This window comes from Sturnus vulgaris, chromosome 5 (assembly GCF_052056855.1).
Source record: "Sturnus vulgaris isolate bStuVul1 chromosome 5, bStuVul1.hap1, whole genome shotgun sequence".
In the NCBI taxonomy this organism is placed as follows: Eukaryota; Metazoa; Chordata; class Aves; order Passeriformes; family Sturnidae; genus Sturnus; species Sturnus vulgaris.
This window is the reverse complement of record NC_142247.1, coordinates 73,159,906-73,178,455: the sequence shown is the minus strand read 5'-3', so window position 1 is coordinate 73,178,455 and position 18,550 is coordinate 73,159,906. Positions and strand designations below refer to the sequence as shown.

The 18,550-nt window shown below is 32.5% G+C and overlaps 1 protein-coding gene across 6 annotated transcripts in view; it reads right to left on the bottom strand.

Moving 5' to 3' along the window:
• Window positions 1-712: 712 nt before the first annotated feature.
• Window positions 713-18,550, bottom strand: part of LRGUK (leucine rich repeats and guanylate kinase domain containing) — a 38,512-nt gene continuing 20,674 nt past the window's right edge. For 3 of the 6 annotated variants that reach the window (XM_088166066.1, XM_088166064.1, XM_088166062.1), the window contains 8 exons: window positions 18,331-18,427; window positions 14,362-14,475; window positions 13,071-13,272; window positions 12,033-12,125; window positions 10,701-10,833; window positions 5,592-5,650; window positions 2,311-2,487; window positions 713-2,032 (listed from right to left, as the gene is read on the bottom strand). In XM_088166066.1, coding sequence (XP_088022192.1) covers window positions 1,158-2,032; window positions 2,311-2,487; window positions 5,592-5,650; window positions 10,701-10,833; window positions 12,033-12,125; window positions 13,071-13,272; window positions 14,362-14,475; window positions 18,331-18,427 — 1,750 coding nt within the window. In that variant the 3' untranslated portion in view covers window positions 713-1,157. The remainder of the gene's footprint in view (window positions 2,033-2,310; window positions 2,488-5,591; window positions 5,651-10,700; window positions 10,834-12,032; window positions 12,126-13,070; window positions 13,273-14,361; window positions 14,476-18,330; window positions 18,428-18,550) is intronic. The other 3 variants (XM_088166063.1, XM_088166061.1, XM_088166065.1) reach the window with 3 other exon arrangements.

Here is an 18,550-nt window from a genome sequence, read left to right as displayed (position 1 = left end):
GGGATGGGATTTTTGGAAGGAATGGGATTTTTTTAGGGATGGGATTTTTGAGGAAGGGGATTTTTGGAAGGGAGGGGATTTTTAAAGGGATGAGACTTTTGGAAGGGATGGGATTTTTTTTTAGGGATGGGATTTTTGGAAGGGATGGGATTTTTTTTAGGGATGGGATTTAAGATCCCATGATCCCATGGTTTGCTGCAGAATTCTGGGTGGTTTTTCAGTGCAGTCCAGCACTCACCTCACTGAACTGTGGCCAAAAAAACCCAAATTTTTCAGTTTGGGCTCTGTGCCCCAGGGCTGCCCAAATCCACCTTGGAAATCTTGGAGGAGCTCCTTGAGGACCCAGCTCCATGGACAGTGCTTCCTAAAAAACTTTGGAATTTGAGGCTCCCTGAATCTGAATTACTCACCCTGAGCTGCTTGCTGCAATTAATCCAATTTAATCAACAAAAACTTTGGCAACAAGGGAAAATTTGGGCTCTTCCATGGCTCTAAACTGGGACAAAATTCCATTTTTTTGTGCAGGGAAAGGGCTCTGGAAGCAGAAGGCAACGAAAATTAATTGGGACAAACGTTAATTCTGGATTTTTTTTTTTTGTCTTGTGAAAACCCAAATCCTCCCTCACTTCTTGCCCCTTCAGCTGGCTCTCAATAATTCTCATTTTTGCTGATGACTCCGGGCTGGGTTGTTTAAATCCAGTTGCAAATCAAATAATTGTGACTCAACCATATTTTATTAAAAAAAACCAAAACCAAATCCCAACTCTGAACTGCTTTTCACTCTCAATTTCCCTCTGAACATTTCACAAAATTGCTCTTGTTAATAATTCACCAGTCCTACAACACAGACAATATTATCTGAAGCCTCAATTAAATCTATAATATAACAAGGGGGGGAAAAAAGAGAGAAATTAATGGAAGATCCAATTCCATGGTTAAAAAAAAAAATCTCCACCATTTCCCAGCTGAGAGTGCCCAGGGAAATAATTTCTGGCTTTGGGAAACACAGAAATTGCTTTTTAATCAAGTGATATTTTTTATTTTCAGAGAGAGAGAGAGTTAATCAGAAATGCATTCAGCAATAATATTTGATAGATTTTTGAAGAGAAAGAGATGGAAAGGAGTGAGTGTGACAAAAATTGGGATGGGAGTGGCCATCAGGGGTTGGTGCTTTTCCATCCAGGTGGGATTGGAGGCAGGACAGGTTTGGAGTGGGAGCCTGGCTGGGATTGGAGCTGAGGAACAGGAGAGGAACCCAAGGTGGCCTTGGGAGAAGAACCCAACTGGGGAGAAGAACCCAAGGTGGCCAGGCTGGATTTCCTCTGGAAATTCTCTCCAGGCCCAGGAGAAGAACCCAACTGGGGAAAAGAATCCAACTGGGGAGAAGAACCCAACTGGGGAGAAGAAGCCAAGGTGGCCAGGCTGGATTTCCTCTGGAAATTCTCACCAGACTCAGAAGAGCCCAACTTGACCATGGGAGAAGAACCCAACTGGGGAGAAGAACCCAACTTGGCTTTGCTGGATTTCCTCTGGAAGTTCTCTCCAGGCCCAGGAGAAGAACCCAGCTTGGGAAAAGAACCCAACTGGGGAGAAGAATCCAACTTGAAGAAACCCAGGGTGGATTTCCTCTGGAAATTCTCACCAGGTCCAGGAGAAGAACCCAGCTTGGAAAAAGAACCCAACTTGATCTTGGGAGAAGAACCCAAGTGGGGAGAAGAATCCAACGTGGCCATGCTGGATTTCCTCTGGAAATTCTCACCAGGCCCAGGTGAAGAATCCAACGTGGCCGTGGGAGAAGAACCCAACTGGGGAGAAGAACCCAAGGTGGCCATGCTGGATTTCTTCTGGAAGTTCTCTCCAGACACAGAAGAGCCCAACTTGGCCATGGGAGAAGAATCCAACCTGGGAGAAGAACCCAGCTTGTAGAAACCCAGGGTTGATTTCCTCTGGAAGTTCTCTCCAGGCCCAGGAGCTGAACCCAACGTGGCCGGGCTGGGTTTCCTCAGGAAGTTCTCACCAGGCACTTCAGCCTCTGCAGGAATTAAAGAAGAAAAGAGGGTTTATTCCAATGGAAAAGGAAAATTTCCACAGATTTCCAGTGGTTTATGGGGGGTTTATTTCTTGACCTCATCCATTTAAGCAGTCACTGTTTTTATTCAATAATTATTTGGAATTCTGGAAGTCTCCAGCTTTGGATGGGATGGTGGAAATTGTCCCTGCCCATGGCAGGGGGGTGGAATTTGGATGATTTTTAAGATCCCTCCCAACCCAAACCAGGAATTCCAGGAATTCCACGAGCATCACTCTGACCTTTGGACGTGCTCGCTCCTTTTCCAGCTCCTCCTGGCTCCTGGTGCTCAGCTTTGGTTTCTCCAGGGAGGTTTCTCTGAGGAATGGGGACCTTGGCAGGAGCTGCACCAGGTGGGGCAAAAGTGCATCCCCTAACACACCCCAAATCCCTAAAGATGGGGGGGGGAGAAAACATTCCTGGTTTCAAAAAAAAAAAAAGCAATAAAAAAAGGAAATTCCTTGATGCTGCAGTCACACAGCTCGGCTGAGAGAGGGGGAAATAAATCCCAGAAATTCCCAATCCCGCAAAACCTCGTTCCCAATCCTCTGAGAAATTTGGGAATTTGGAAGAACAGCACCCACAGCTCTCAGCTCTCACTTTTCACAATGAAGAGGCTCAGCAGCAGATGGGAAATGAGGATTGGGATTGTTCCCAAACCTGTGGAGCGGCGCTGGGGGAAAGAATTCCAAATAAATAAAAGAGAAATTTCCATGAAAAAATTCCTGTAATTCCCCAGGGACGACAGAAACCTTGAGGAGCACCCAAGGCACCCTCGGAGCTGTTTTATCTCCTGCAGAAAAATCCAAATTTCTCATCTGCAGAAACTCCAGGGCCAAAATCTGAGTGCTCAGGGATAAGGACACTGCTGGAGCTTGCTCTGATAAAAATTTCCCAATTCCATCTGATAAAATCTTCCCATTCCCACCTGATAAAAATTTCCCATTCCCATCTGATAAAAATTTCCCAATCCGATAAAAATTTCCCATTCCCATTTGATAAAAATTTCCCATCTGATAAAAATTTCCCATGTGATAAAATCTTCCCAATCTGATAAAAATTTCCCATGTGATAAAAATTTCCCATTCCCACCTGATAAAATCTTCCCAATCCCATCTGATAAAATCTTCCCAATCCTATTTGATAAAAATTTCCCATTCCCATCTGATAAAATCTTCCCAATATGATAAAAATTTCCCAATCCGATCTGATAAGAATTTCCCATTCCCATTTGATAAAAATTCCCCACCTGATAAAAAATTCCCAATCCCATCTGATAAAATCTTCCCAATCCCATTTGATAAAAATTTCCCATTCCCATTTGATAAAAATTTCCCATCTGATAAAATCTTCCCAATCTGATAAAAATCTCCCAATTCCATCTGATAAAATCTTCCCAATCCCATCTGATAAAAATTTCCCATTCCCATTTGATAAGAATTCCCCACCTGATAAAAAATTCCCAATCCTATCTGATAAAATCTTCCCATTCCCATCTGATAAAAACATCCCAATCCTATTTGATAAAAATTTCCCATCTGATAAAATCTTCCCAATCCTATTTGATAAAAATTTCCCATTCCCATCTGATAAAAATTTCCCAATCCCATTTGATAAAATCTTCCCAATCTGATAAAAATTTCCCAATTCCATCTGATAAAATCTTCCCAATCCCATTTGATAAAAATTCCCCACCTGATAAAAAATTCCCAATCCTATCTGATAAAATCTTCCCAATCCCATTTGATAAAAATTTCCCATCTGATAAAATCTTCCCAATCTGATAAAAATCTCCCAATTCCATCTGATAAAATCTTCCCAATCCCATTTGATAAAATCTTCTCATTCCCATCTGATAAAAATTTCCCATTCCCACCTGATAAAAATTTCCAATATTTTATCCTGGAAAAGGAATATTTTATCCTGGAAAAAGAATATTTTTATCCTGGAAAAAGAATATTTTTATCCTGGAAAAGGAATATTTTATCCCCTGAAAAGGAATATTTTATCCTTCCTGCTTTTTCCCTAGAAATGAGTTTAAATAATGTGAATTAATCCTGCCCAGCACAGAGAATTATTTGAGGCGAAGCAGCCAAATTTTAGTTTTCCCTTTGGTAAAATTTCCCATTTAGCTACATGGAAAAGAAATGGAAAATTAGAATGGAATAGAATAGAGTAAAATAAAATAAAGTAAAATAAAGAAAAGTAAAGAAAAGAAAAATAAAATAAAATAAAGTAAAATAAAATAAAATAAAATAAAGTAAAATAAAATAAAATAAAGTAAAATAAAATAAAGTAAAATAAAATAAAATAAAATAAAATAAAATAAAGTAAAATAAAGTAAATTTTGCTGGGAAAAGCGAGCAGTGAAATCCAGCAGACATGATCCTAAAGAATTGATCATTTATTTTAAAGGACATTTGTAGGAGATTTTGCCCTAAAGGTTAAAACCAGATTAAAGCAGCCCTAAATTAAATTAAATTAAATTAAATATTGAGCTAAGAGGATTTAGACTCAATTTCCCAATTTAATGATGCTCTAAATCTGGAATTCGGAATAATTAAATTAATTAAAAACCTACATTAAAAAAAAAAAAAAAATCACTAAAATCAATCAGAGCAAAAGCAACGAGACACCCAAAATGAATTTAATTAATCCCCTGCACGGGGGAATAATTCTGATTTCAGGATCCATAAAAAATATTTGATTTTTAAATAAAAGTTTCAAATAAAAGAAATGGGATTCTGTGCCAGACTCAGGGAAATGGAGAAATTTATTATTTATTTCTGGTTAATTGGAGTTAAATTGATTTCTGGTTAATTGGAGTTAAATTTATCTCTGGTTAATTTATTTATTTATGGTTAATTTGAGTTACTTGTGCCAGACTCAGGGAAACTGAGAAATTTTATTTATTTCTGGTTAATTGGAATTAAATTTATTTCTGGTTAATTGGAATTAAATTGATTTCTGGTTAATCTGAGTTAAATTTATTTCTGGTTAATTGGAATTAAATTGATTTCTGGTTAATTGGAATTAAATTGATTTCAGGTTAATTGGAATTAAATTGATTTCTGGTTAATAATTGGAGTTCAATTGATTTCAGGTTAATTTGAATTAAATTGATTTCAGGTTAATTTGAATTAAATTGATTTCAGATTAATTTGAATTAAACTGATTTCAGGTTAATTTGAATTAAATTGATTTCTGGTTAATAATTTGAATTAAATTGATTTCAGGTTAATTTGAATTAAATTTATTTCTGGTTAATAATTGGAGTTCAATTGATTTCAGGTTAATTTGAATTAAATTGATTTCAGGTTAATTTGAATTAAATTGATTTCTGGTTAATAATTGGAGTTCAATTGATTTCAGGTTAATTTGAATTAAATTGATTTCTGGTTAATTTGAATTAAATTTATTTCTGGTTAATAATTGGAGTTCAATTGATTTCAGGTTAATTTGAATTAAACTGATTTCAGGTTAATTGGAATTACATTGATTTCAGGTTAATAATTGGATTTACCTGTCCCACAGGAGCCCCTGCCGTGCTGCACGGAATCGTCTCTGGAGCGAGGATTCCTCCTGGGAAAGGGCAAGAAAAAAATCAAAATTATGAATTTGATTATTAAAAATGATTTCTGCTGATCTCAATGCCTGGGATCCTCCTGTTCTCATCTTCCAAAAATGTTCTTTATTTGCTGTTTGTTTGTTAGTGGCAATGTCTGTTATTGGCTGCACTTAATTGTGACTTAATTCTGCATTTAATTCTGATTTAATTAGTTATTGAATTCTGATTTAATTCTGCACTTAATTCTGATTTCATTAGTTATTGAATTCTGATTTAATTCTGATTTAATTCTGCATTTAATTCTGATTTCATTAGTTATTGAATTCTGATTTAATTCGGATTTAATTCTGCATTTAGTTCTGATTTAATTCTGATTTAATTCTGCATTTAGTTCTGATTTAATTCTGCATTTAGTTCTGATTTAATTCTGCATTTAATTCCGGATTTAATTCTGATTTAATTCGGGATTTAATGCTGATTTAATTATTTAAGTCTGATTTAATTATTTATTGAGTTCTGGATTTAATTCGGATTTAATTCTGGATTTGATTATTTCTTTAATTCTTGATTTAATTTTGGATTTAATTCAGATTTAATGATGATTTAATTCTGATTTAATTATTTATTGAATTCTGATTTAATTATTCATTTAATTCTGATTTAATTCTCATTCAACTATTTATTTAATTCTGCATTTAGTTCTGATTTAATTCTGATTTATTTATTTAATTCTGCATTTAATTCTGATTTAATTATTTATTGAATTCTGGATTTAATTCGGATTTAATTCTGATTTAATTCGGGATTTAATGCTGATTTAATTATTTAAGTCTGATTTAATTATTTATTGAGTTCTGGATTTAATTCGGATTTAATTCTGGATTTGATTATTTATTTAATTCTGATTAAATTCTGGATTTAATTCTGGATTTAATTCTGATTTAATTATTTATTGAATTCTGATTTAGTTCTGATTTAATTCTGATTTATTTATTTAATTCTGCATTTTGTTCTGATTTAATTCTGACTTAATTCTGCATTTGATTCTGTTTTAATTATTTCTTTAATTCTTGATTTAGTTCTTGATTTAATGCTGATTTAATTATTTATTTAATTCTGATTTAATTCTGCATTTAATTCTGATTTAATTATTTATTGAATTCTGGATTTAATTCGGATTTAATTCTGATTTAATTCGGGATTTAATGCTGATTTAATTATTTAATTCTGATTTAATTATTTACTGAGTTCTGGATTTAATTCGGATTTAATTCTGGATTTGATTATTTATTTAATTCTTGATTTAATTCTGATTTAATTTTGGATTTAATTCAGATTTAATGATGATTTAATTCTGATTCAACTATTTATTTAATTCTGCATTTAGTTCTGATTTAATTCTGCCTTTAATTATAATTTAATTATTTATTTAATTCTGATTAAATGCTGGATTTAATTCTGATTTAATTCTTTATTGAATTCTGATTTAGTTCTGATTTAATTCTGATTTATTTATTTAATTCTGCATTTTGTTCTGATTTAATTCTGACTTAATTCTGCATTTGATTCTGTTTTAATTATTTCTTTAATTCTTGATTTAGTTCTTGATTTAATGCTGATTTAATTATTTATTTAATTCTGATTTAATTCTGCATTTAATTCTGATTTAATTATTTATTGAATTCTGGATTTAATTCGGATTTAATTCTGATTTAATTCGGGATTTAATGCTGATTTAATTATTTAAGTCTGATTTAATTATTTATTGAGTTCTGGATTTAATTCGGATTTAATTCTGGATTTGATTATTTATTTAATTCTGGATTAAATTCTGGATTAAATTCTGGATTAAATTCTGGATTAAATTCTGGATTAAATTCTGGATTAAATTCTGGATTAAATTCTGGATTAAATTCTGGATTAAATTCTGGATTAAATTCTGGATTAAATTCTGGATTAAATTCTGATTTAGTTCTGATTTATTTATTTAATTCTGCATTTTGTTCTGATTTAATTCTGACTTAATTCTGCATTTAATTCTGTTTTAATTATTTCTTTAATTCTTGACCTAGTTCTTGATTTAATGCTGATTTAATTATTTATTTAATTCTGATTTAATTCGGATTTAATTATGGATTTAATGATTTAATTCCGATTTAATTCTGGATTTAATTCGGATTTAATTATGGATTTAATGATTTAATTCTGATTTAATTCTGGATTTAATTCTGATTTAATTCTGATTTAATCCTGGATTGTTTCTGTTCTAAACAAAGAAATTAAATCAGAATAATTTCATTGTTGCTGCTGGGAAGGAGCAGGGTCGGTTCAGGACTAACGAGGGCTGGATAAATAAATCACAAATGGTGGGTCTGAAATAATTTGGGCTTGGGATGATGAAATTTAATTTATTCACATAATTTAAAAAAATATTAATTATAATTAATTAATTAATCACTGAGAAAATGAGGGCAGGGCTGATCCCAAGGGAGGAGGCTGCCAGGAATCAAATTCTGATTTTATTCATGGATAATTCTCCTTATTTTTTATTTCTCCTTATTTTTTATTTTATTTCTGCTTATTTTTTATTTTATTTTTAATTTTATTCTTAATTTTAATTGCAATTTTATTTCTCCTTTTAAAAATTTTATTTTTATGTTTATGTTTATTTCTATTTTTATTTTCATTTTCATTTTTATTTTTATTTCTAGTTGTAATTTTAATTTTATTTTTATTTCACCTTATTTATTTTATTAGTTTATTTTTATTTTTATTGTTACTTTTATTTTTAATTTTAATTTTATTTTTAGTTTTAATTATATTTTTATTTCTCCTTTTAAAAATTTTAATTTTTTATGTTTATTTCTATTTCTGTTTTTATTTTAATTTTCATTCTCATTTTTCATTTTATTTTAAATTTCAATTATATTGTTATTTCTCCTTATTTTTTTATTTCTTTATTTTTATTTTTTCTATTTCTATTTTAATTTTCATTCTCATTTTTCATTTTATTTTTATTTTAAATTTAATTTTAAATTTCAATTATATTTTTATTTCTCCTTATTTATTTATTTTTCTATTTCTATTTTTATTTTCATTTTCATTCTTAATTTTTATTTTTAATTTTACTTTTAAATTTAATTTAATTTTTATTTTTATACAAAGTGAGCTGAGTGTGCTTAATACAGGCAATTATTTGGGTGCCAAAATCATTTACAATCCCAAACGTGAGAGCTGAGCCAAAACAGAAATATTTCAATTTTTCCCATTTAATTTCCTGTAAGAGGCACCTGGGTTTCACCTTGGATCCTCACACTGAAAGTTTTGTTTTATTTTATTTTATTCTATTCTATTTTATTTTATTCTATTCTATTTTATTTTATTCTATTCTATTTTATTTTATTCTATTTTATTTTATTTTATTCTATTTTATTCTATTTTATTTTATTTTATTCTATTTTATTTTATTTTATTCTATTTTATTTTATTTTATTCTATTCTATTTTATTCTATTTTATTCTATTTTATTTTATTTTATTCTATTTTATTCTATTTTATTCTATTTTATTTTATTTTATTCTATTTTATTCTATTTTATTCTATTCTATTTTATTCTATTCTATTTTATTCTATTTTATTTTATTCTATTCTATTTTATTCTATTCTATTTTATTCTATTTTATTCTATTTTATTCTATTTTATTCTATTTTATTCTATTTTATTCTATTTTATTCTATTTTATTCTATTCTATTTTATTCTATTCTATTTTATTCTATTCTATTTTATTCTATTCTATTTTATTCTATTTTATTTTTTGCTGCACAAAAAAATGTTCAAGGTTCAGGGGCCGGGGTTGGGGACAACGGGGACAGTCCCGAGGGTGGGGCTGGAGGAGTTTGGGGTCATTTCCCACCCAATCCAGGTGGGAATTTCCATTTCTCAGCCATAACTTCCTTCCCAGTCCATCCCAATGAATTCCCAGTCCATCCCAATCCATTCCCAATCAATTCCCAGTCCATCCCAATCCATCCCAGTCCATCCCCAATCAATTACCAATCAAATCCCAGTCCATCCCAATCGATTCCCAATCCATCCCAATCCATCCCAATCAATCCCAATCCATCCCAATAAATTCCCAATCCATCCCAATCGATTCCCAGTCCATCCCAATCCATCCCAATCAATCCCAATCAATTCCCAATCCATCCCCAATCCATCCCAGTCCATCCCAATCCATTCCAATCATTCCCCAATCAATCCCAATCCATCCCAGTCCATCCCAATCAATTCCCAAATCCATCCCCAATCCACCGCAATCGATTCCCAATCCATCCCAAATCAATCCAAATCGATTCCCAGTCCATCCCAGTCCATCCCAATCCATCCCAGTCCATCCCAAATCAATCCCAATCCATCCCAAATCTATTCCAAATCCATCCCCAATCAATCCAAATCGATTCCCAGTCCATCCCAGTCCATCCCAATCCATCCCAGTCCATCCCAAATCCATCCCAGTCCATCCCAAATCAATCCCAATCGATTCCCAATCCATCCCCAATCCATCCCAGTCCATCCCCAATCAATCCAAATCGATTCCCAATCCATCCCCAATCAATCCCAGTCCATCCCCAATCAATCCAAATCGATTCCTAATCCATCCCCAATCAATCCCAGTCCATCCCAAATCAATCCCAATCCATCCCCAATCAATCCCAGTCCATCCCAAATCAATCCCAATCCATCCCAGTCCATCATTTTTCCTGCTCCTCTGAGCTGCCTCCAGCTCTTCCCACGGAATTCTGTGAAGAAGGAGGAGGAGGAGACTCCACCCCAAATCCTCCATCCTAAAAATCCCAAATTCCAAACCCTTCACCCTGCGAATCCACGCTTTTATTTAATTACACCCCCGGGATTTTATCTCCATCACCCACACTTGGATTTTTTTTCCCAAAGTTTCAAATCCAAAGCAGCACCTGGGGGTCAGTGCCAGAAAATACAGAAAGCTCCAAAAATTTCTTCCCCCAAAAAATTTTTAAAATCCCGAATTTCTGGGATCCAGCACCTTACCACAGACCCTGGGGGTGCAGCCAGCACATCCAGGAGATCTCTGGGATAATTTTTCCCCAAAGGATTCAAGAATTCTCTGCCTTGGCCTGGGGATGTTTCTTCCTCTGGGAGCAGCTGAGCTCTGGAGCCTGGGGTGGAAAAAAATAAAATAAAATAAAAAAAATTAAAAATATTCAGCAGGAATTTTTTTTTCCTGCACGAACAGGAAGGAAGATTTTCCATCCCTGGAAGTGTTCAAGGCTTTAAGGTCCCTCCACACAAATCCGATTTTTAAAACCAAAAAATGATTTTGAGTAATTCCAATTATTTCAAAATTGGGGAAAAAAATTAAAAAATTCTAAAATAAATAAATAAATAAATAAATAAATATAAACTGGGGTTTATCCTGTGTATAAAATCATATCCAAATATGAAATGAAGCTGTAGAAATTACTTTATTTTTTTTTTGACATTTTTTCCTCTGCTTTTCCAGGGAAGTGTTGGATTCCCCATCCCTGGAAGTGTCCAAGGCCAGTTTGGAGCAGGCTGGGACAGTGGGAGGTGTCCCTGCCCATGGCACTGGAGGGTCCATCCATACAAATCCGGTTTTTAAAACTATTCCAAATCCATCCCAGTCCACCCTAATCCATCCAAATGGATCCCAATCCATCCCAGTCCATCCCCAATCCATCCTCAGTCCATCCCAATCCATCCCAGTCCATCCCCAATCGATTCCCAATCCATCCCAGTCCATCCCCAATCAATCCAAATCCATCCCCAATCAATCCAAATCCATCCCCAATCCATCCAAATCCATCCCCAATCCATCCAAATTGATTCCCAGTCCATCCCAATGGATTCCCAATCCATCCCAGTCCATCCCAATGGATTCCCAATCCATCCCAGTCCATCCTCAATCCATCCCAGTCCATCCCCAGTCCATCCCCAATCCATCCCAGTCCATCCCAATCCATCCCCAATCCATCCTAATCCATCCCAGTCCATCCCCAATCAATCCCAGTCCATCCCAATCCATCCCCAATCAATCCCAGTCCATCCCAATCCATCCCCAATCCATCCCAATGGATTCCCAGTCCATCCCAGTCCATCCTCAATCAATCCCAGTCCATCCCAATCCATCCCAATGGATTCCCAGTCCATCCCAGTCCATCCTCAATCAATCCCAGTCCATCCCAATCCATCCCCAATCAATCCCAGTCCATCCCAATCCATCCCCAATCAATCCCAGCCCATCCCAGTCCATCCCAATCCATCCCCAATCAATCCCAATCCATCCCAGTCCATCCCCAGTCCATCCCAGTACGGTGCTGTGTCCCCCCAGCCCTACCTGTCCCCCTGTGGCTCTCCGGTGGCTCCGGGCCCGTTCCCAGCAGGGGCTCGAGAGCGCTGAGAGCCCCGGACACAGCCCCGAGCACGGCCTCTGGACAGGGACACAGCGGGGATTACAGGGAACAACACGGGAAAAAACAACACAAAATATAATAAAATACCATGGAATGACAGGGAACAACACGGGATTAAATACAATAAAATACAATGGAATGGAACTACAAGAAATACCATGGGAGCAAAGAATAAAAAACAGAATAAAAAACAGAATAAAAAACAGAATAAAAAACAGAATAAAAAACAGAATAGAACTGCCATAAACACCATGGAACAAAATAAAATAGAATAGAATAAAATAGAATAGAATAAAATAGAATAGAATAAAATAGAATAGAATAAAATAGAATAGAATAAAATAGAATAGAATAAAATAGAATAGAATAGAATAGAATAAAATAGAATAGAATAAAATAGAATAAAATAGAATAGAATAAAATAGAATAAAATGGAACTGCCATAAATACCGTGGAATTAAATATAATAAAATAGAATAAAATACAATGGAACTACAGTAAACACCATGGAATACAATAATAATTTCTTTTTCACCTAATTTTTTCCAATGAAAATTGATTTTTCACCCAATTTTTCCAATAAAAATTTATTTTTCAACCAAATTTTTCCAATGAAAATTTATTTTTCAACCGAATTTTTTCAATCAAAATTTATTTTCCAACCAAATTTTTCCAATGAAAATTTATTTTCCAACCAAATTTTTCCAATAAAAATCTATTTTTCAACCAATTTTTACCAACGAAAATTTGGTTTTCAACCAAATTTTTCAATGGAAATTTATTTTTCACCCAATTTTTCCAATGAAAATGTGTTTTTCAACCATTTTTTTCCAATGCAAATTGATTTTTCACCCAATTTTTCCACCACAATGAACCCCACAGGAATTCCTTCGCAGTCTGAATTCCCCCACCGACCATCCTCAATTCTGAATTATCCCAATAAAAACCCAGGAACGGCTCACCCGTGTTGATAACTGCATGGAAAAATCCAGGGAAATTCTGATTTATTTGCAGGTAAAAATCCACCCTGGACAGAGATTCCTCAATTTCTGCCCTGCTGAACAATCCCGACCTCCTCAAATGCTCCTCGTAATTCTCTTTATTTTCTGGGATCACCAGGATGCATTTGGGTTGAAAATGAGTTTTTTTTAAGCTGAGAAGACCCTGGGAAATTAAAAAAAAAAAAAAAAAAAATTAAAAAATTAGAAAAAAAATATCGAGGAAATAAATTATTATTGGAATTTATTGTCGGTGTGGGAATATCGATGGAATGGGGAGTGCTGGTGGTGCTGGAATTGAAAAAATAAAATCAGGAATTGAAAAAATAAAATCAGAAATCGAATATTTTAATAAATATTTTAATAAAGCCAGAGCAGCAGAAGGATCCTCCTGAATAAACCAAGGATTGAAAAATCCTCTAAAATAATTCCAATTATTATCGGAATTAATTACTATTATTAATGGAATATCGCTGGAATGGGAAATGCTGGTGATGCTGAAATTGAAAAAATAAAGCAGGAGTTAAAAAAAATAATAATTGGAATTATTTTAGAGGGTTTTTCTAAACCTTGGTTTATTCAGGAGGATCCTTCTGCTGCTCTGGCTTTATTAAAATATTCAATTCCTGATTTTATTTTTTCAATTCCAGCACCACCAACATTTCCCATTCCAGCGATATTCCAATAATAATAATGAATTCTAATAATAATTGGAATTATTTTAGAGGATTTTTCAATCCTTGGTTTATTCAGAATGATCCCTCTGCTGCTCTGGGTTTATATAAAATATTCAATTTCTGGATTATTTTTTCAATTTCTGATTTTATTTTTTCAATTCCAGCACCACCAACATTTCCCATTCCAGTGATATTCCAATAATAATTGGAATTATTTTAGAGGGTTTTTCTAAACCTTGGTTTATTCAGAACGATCCTTCTGCTGCTCTGGCTTTATATAAAATATTCAATTCCTGCTTTTATTTTTTTCAATTTCAGTTTTATTTTTGAAAGAAAAAAACCACCTTATCATTCTTATAAAAACAATATATTATATTCCAACAACAATCTCAATTATTTCACACCATTTTCCCAAGAACTCCCATCCATAACATCCTTAGAAAGCCGATAAAAGAAATTTTATTTTTTTTTTTCCCATAATAGCCAAGCTGGAAATTCCAATTTTTTTTTTTTTTTTTTTTTTTTTTTTTTTTTTAATTTTATTTTTATTTTTTTTTCCCCCTTTCAGGTGAGCTCACCTCCATGTCCAGGTGTGCACAGGTACCCAGCCCCTCCCTGGCTCGGGACTCCAGGGTCGCCCTGGCCAGGCCGTACCTGTGACCGCCCCGCTCGTAGGTGACCAAAAATTCCCCCTGAAATTCCAAATAAAAGGTGGGAAATGTCGGGTGACGGGCGGGTGGGAATGAGGGGAGGGGAAGAGGATGAAATGAGGGTTAATTAGAGGGGACAAATTGGGGTTAATGAGAGGCAAAAATTGGCGTTGATGAGAGCTGTGAGAGATAAAAAAATCAGCTTTAATTAGAGTCCAAAATTAGCATTAATGAGAACCCAAAATCAGCATTAATGAGAGCCCAAGATCAGCATTAATGAGAGCCCAAAATCAGCTTTAATTAGAGCCCAAAATTAGCATTAATGAGAACCCAAAATCAGCATTAATGAGAGCCCCAAATCAGCTTTAATTAGAGCCCAAAATTAGCATTAATGAGAGCCCAAAATCAGTATTAATGAGAACCCAAAATCAGCTTTAATTAGAGCCCAAAATTAGCATTAATGAGAACCCAAAATCAGTATTAATGAGAGCCCAAGATCAGCATTAATTAGAGCCCAAAATCAGCCTTAATTAGAGCCCAAAATTAGCATTAATGAGAGCCCAAAATCAGCATTAATTAGAGCCCAAAATTAGCATTAATGAGAACCCAAAATCAGCTTTAATTAGAGCCCAAAATTAGCATTAATGAGAGCCCAAAATCAGCATTAATTAGAGCCCAAAATTAGCATTAATGAGAACCCAAAATCAGCTTTAATTAGAGCCCAAAATTAGCATTAATGAGAACCCAAAATCAGCTTTAATTAGAGCCCAAAATTAGCATTAATGAGAACCCAAAATCAGTATTAATGAGAGCCCAAGATCAGCATTAATTAGAGCCCAAAATCAGCCTTAATTAGAGCCCAAAATCAGCCTTAATTAGAGCCCAAAATTAGCATTAATGAGAGCCCAAAATCAGCATTAATGAGAGCCCAAAATTAGCATTAATGAGAACCCAAAATCAGCATTAATGAGAGCCCCAAATCAGCTTTAATTAGAGCCCAAAATTAGCATTAATGAGAACCCCAAATCAGCTTTAATTAGAGCCCAAAATTAGCATTAATGAGAGCCCCAAATCAGCTTTAATTAGGGCCCAAAATTAGCATTAATGAGAACCCCAAATCAGCTTTAATTAGAGCCCAAAATTAGCATTAATGAGAACCCCAAATCAGCAATAATTAAAGCATTGAGAGCCCAAAAATCAGCTTTAATTAGGGCCCAAAATCAGCATTAATTAGAGCAGTGAGAGCCCCAAATCAACATTAATTAGAGCCAAAATCAGCATTAATGAAAACCCCAAAATTAGCATTAATGAGAGCCCCAAATTAGCATTAATTAGAGCAGTGAGAGCCCAAAAATCAGCAATAATTAGAGCAGTGAGAGCTCAAAATCAGTATTAATTAGAGCCAAAATCAGCATTAATGGGAGCCCCAAAATCAGCTTTAATGAGAACCTAAAATTAGCATTAATTAGAGCAATGAGAGCCAGAAATCAGCATTAATGGGAGCCCGAAATCAGCATTAATGAGAACCCCAAATTAGCATTAATTAGAGCAATGAGAGCCCAAAATCAGCATTAATGAGAACCCCAAAATTAGCAGCAATGAGAGCCCCAAATTAGCATTAATTAGAGTAGTGAGAGCTCAAAAATCAGCATTAATGAGAATCCAAAATTAGCATTAATTAGAGCAACGAGAACCCAAAATCAGCATTAATGAGAGCCCCAAATTAGCAATTAATGAGAGCCCAAAGTCAGCATTAATTAGAGCAATGAGAGCCCAAAATTAGCATTAATGAAGGCAATGAGAGCCCCGAATTAATAAAAAATTAGCCCCAAAATGACTAAAAATTATCAAAAATTGCCCCAAAAAACCCCAAAATAATTCGCCCCAAAATTATCCAAAATTGCTCCAAAAATCCAAAATAATTCGCCCCAAAATTATCAAAAATTGCCCCAAAATATCCAAAATAATTCGCTCAAAAATTATCAAAAATTGCCCCAAAAATCCAAAATAATTCGATCAAAAATTATCCAAAATTGCCCCAAAAATCCAAAATAATTCGCTCAAAAATTATCCAAAATTGCCCCAAAAATCCAAAATAATTCTCCCATATCTGGGCTTGACCTTGGGATAAGTTATCCCTTCCCAAAAATAAAAATAAAAATATAAAAAAATAAAAATAAAAACAAAAAATAAAAATAAAAATAAAAATAAAAATCAGCATAAAAATAAAAACAAAAATAAAAATAAAAATAAAAATCAGCATAAAAATAAAAACAAAAACAAAAACAAAAATAAAAATAAAAATAAAAATAAAAATAAAAATAAAAATAAAAATCAGCATTAAAATAAAAACAAAAATAAAAATAAAAATAAAAATAAAAATAAAAACAAAAATAAAAATAAAAATCAGCATAAAAATAAAATAAAAATCAGCATAAAAATAAAAATAAAAACAAAAACAAAAATAAAAATAAAAATCAGCATAAAAATAAAAATAAAAACAAAAATAAAAATAAAAATCAGCATAAAAATAAAAATAAAAATAAAAATAAAAATCAGCATAAAAATAAAAATAAAAATCAGAATAAAAATAAAAATTAGAATTAAATATCCAAAGCCAGGAGCTTCCTGCTGGTGATTTTATAGGAAATATTTTCTATTTTTTTCCACGGGAAAATGTTGAAAAAAAAAAAAAAATAAACCCAAGAAAACCCCCCACGTTATATTGAAAAAATACATCAATAAAAAGAAATAAAATAAAAAAAATTAAGAAATAAATTTATTTCTAGGTCCTACCATTATTGAAATTCTATTTAAATAAATAAAAAGAAATGAAATAAATAAATTTTAAAAAATTATTTCTAGGTTTTATCATTATTTCAATTTTATTGAAATATTTCCCATTTTGCACCATTGAGTAAAATAAATAAATTGAATAAAATCAATAAACCCCTGCATGATATGGAATAAATTAATAAATAAAAATAAATAAAATAAATAAATAAATAAATAAAATTAATTTATTAATTATTATTATTATAAATTTAATATAAGAAATTAAATTAAATCAGGTTTGGAGAGAGAAGTTGAAAAAGAAAATTGAAAGAGAATAAAAATTCCCATCCAGGTATAAATTTAATATAAAAATTCACCCCCAGGCACAAATTTAAAATAAAAATTCACCCCCAGGTAGAAATTTAATATAAAAATTCATATCCAGGCATAAATTTAATATAAATATTCACATCCAGATATAAATTTAATATAAAAATTCAGCCCCAGGTATAAATTTAATATAAAAAAAATAAATTAAATCAGGTTTGGAGAGAGAAATTAAAAAAACAACTGAAAGTGAATAAATATTCACACCCAGGTATAAATTTAATATAAAAATTCACATCCAGGTATGAATTTAATATAAAAATTCATATCCAGGTATAAATTTAAAATAAAAATTCCCATCCAGGTATAAATTTAATATAAAAATCCACCCCCAGGTATAAATTTAATATAAAAAATTCACCCCCAGGTATAAATTTAATATAAAAATTCACCCCCAGGTATAAATTTCATATAAAAATTCCCATCCAAGTAGAAATTTAATATAAAAAATTCACCCCCAGGTATAAATTTAATATAAAAATTCACATCCAAGTAGAAATTTAATATAAAAAATTCACCCCCAGGTATAAATTTAATATAAAAATTCCCACCCAAGTAGAAATTTAATATAAAAAATTCAGCTCCAGGTATAAATTCAATATAAAAATTCCCCCCCAGCTATAAATTTAATATAAAAAATTCACCCCCAGCTATAAATTCCATATAAAAATTCCCCCCCAGCTATAAATTCAATATAAAACTGAAATTATTCGGCGTTGCAGGCTCGGCCATTACCGCTCGCAGCATTGTGTCAAATTCCAGCTGAGAAATGAACTCCAAATCCAATTTCTTCTCTTCCCCAAAATAAGGGGCCCGGGTGGTGTGGCAGGGCCTGGGGAGGACACAAAAGGATTTGGGAATGATAAATCATAAATCATAAATCATAAATCATAAATCATAAATCATAAATCATAAATCATAAATCATAAATCATAAATCATAAATCATAAATCAT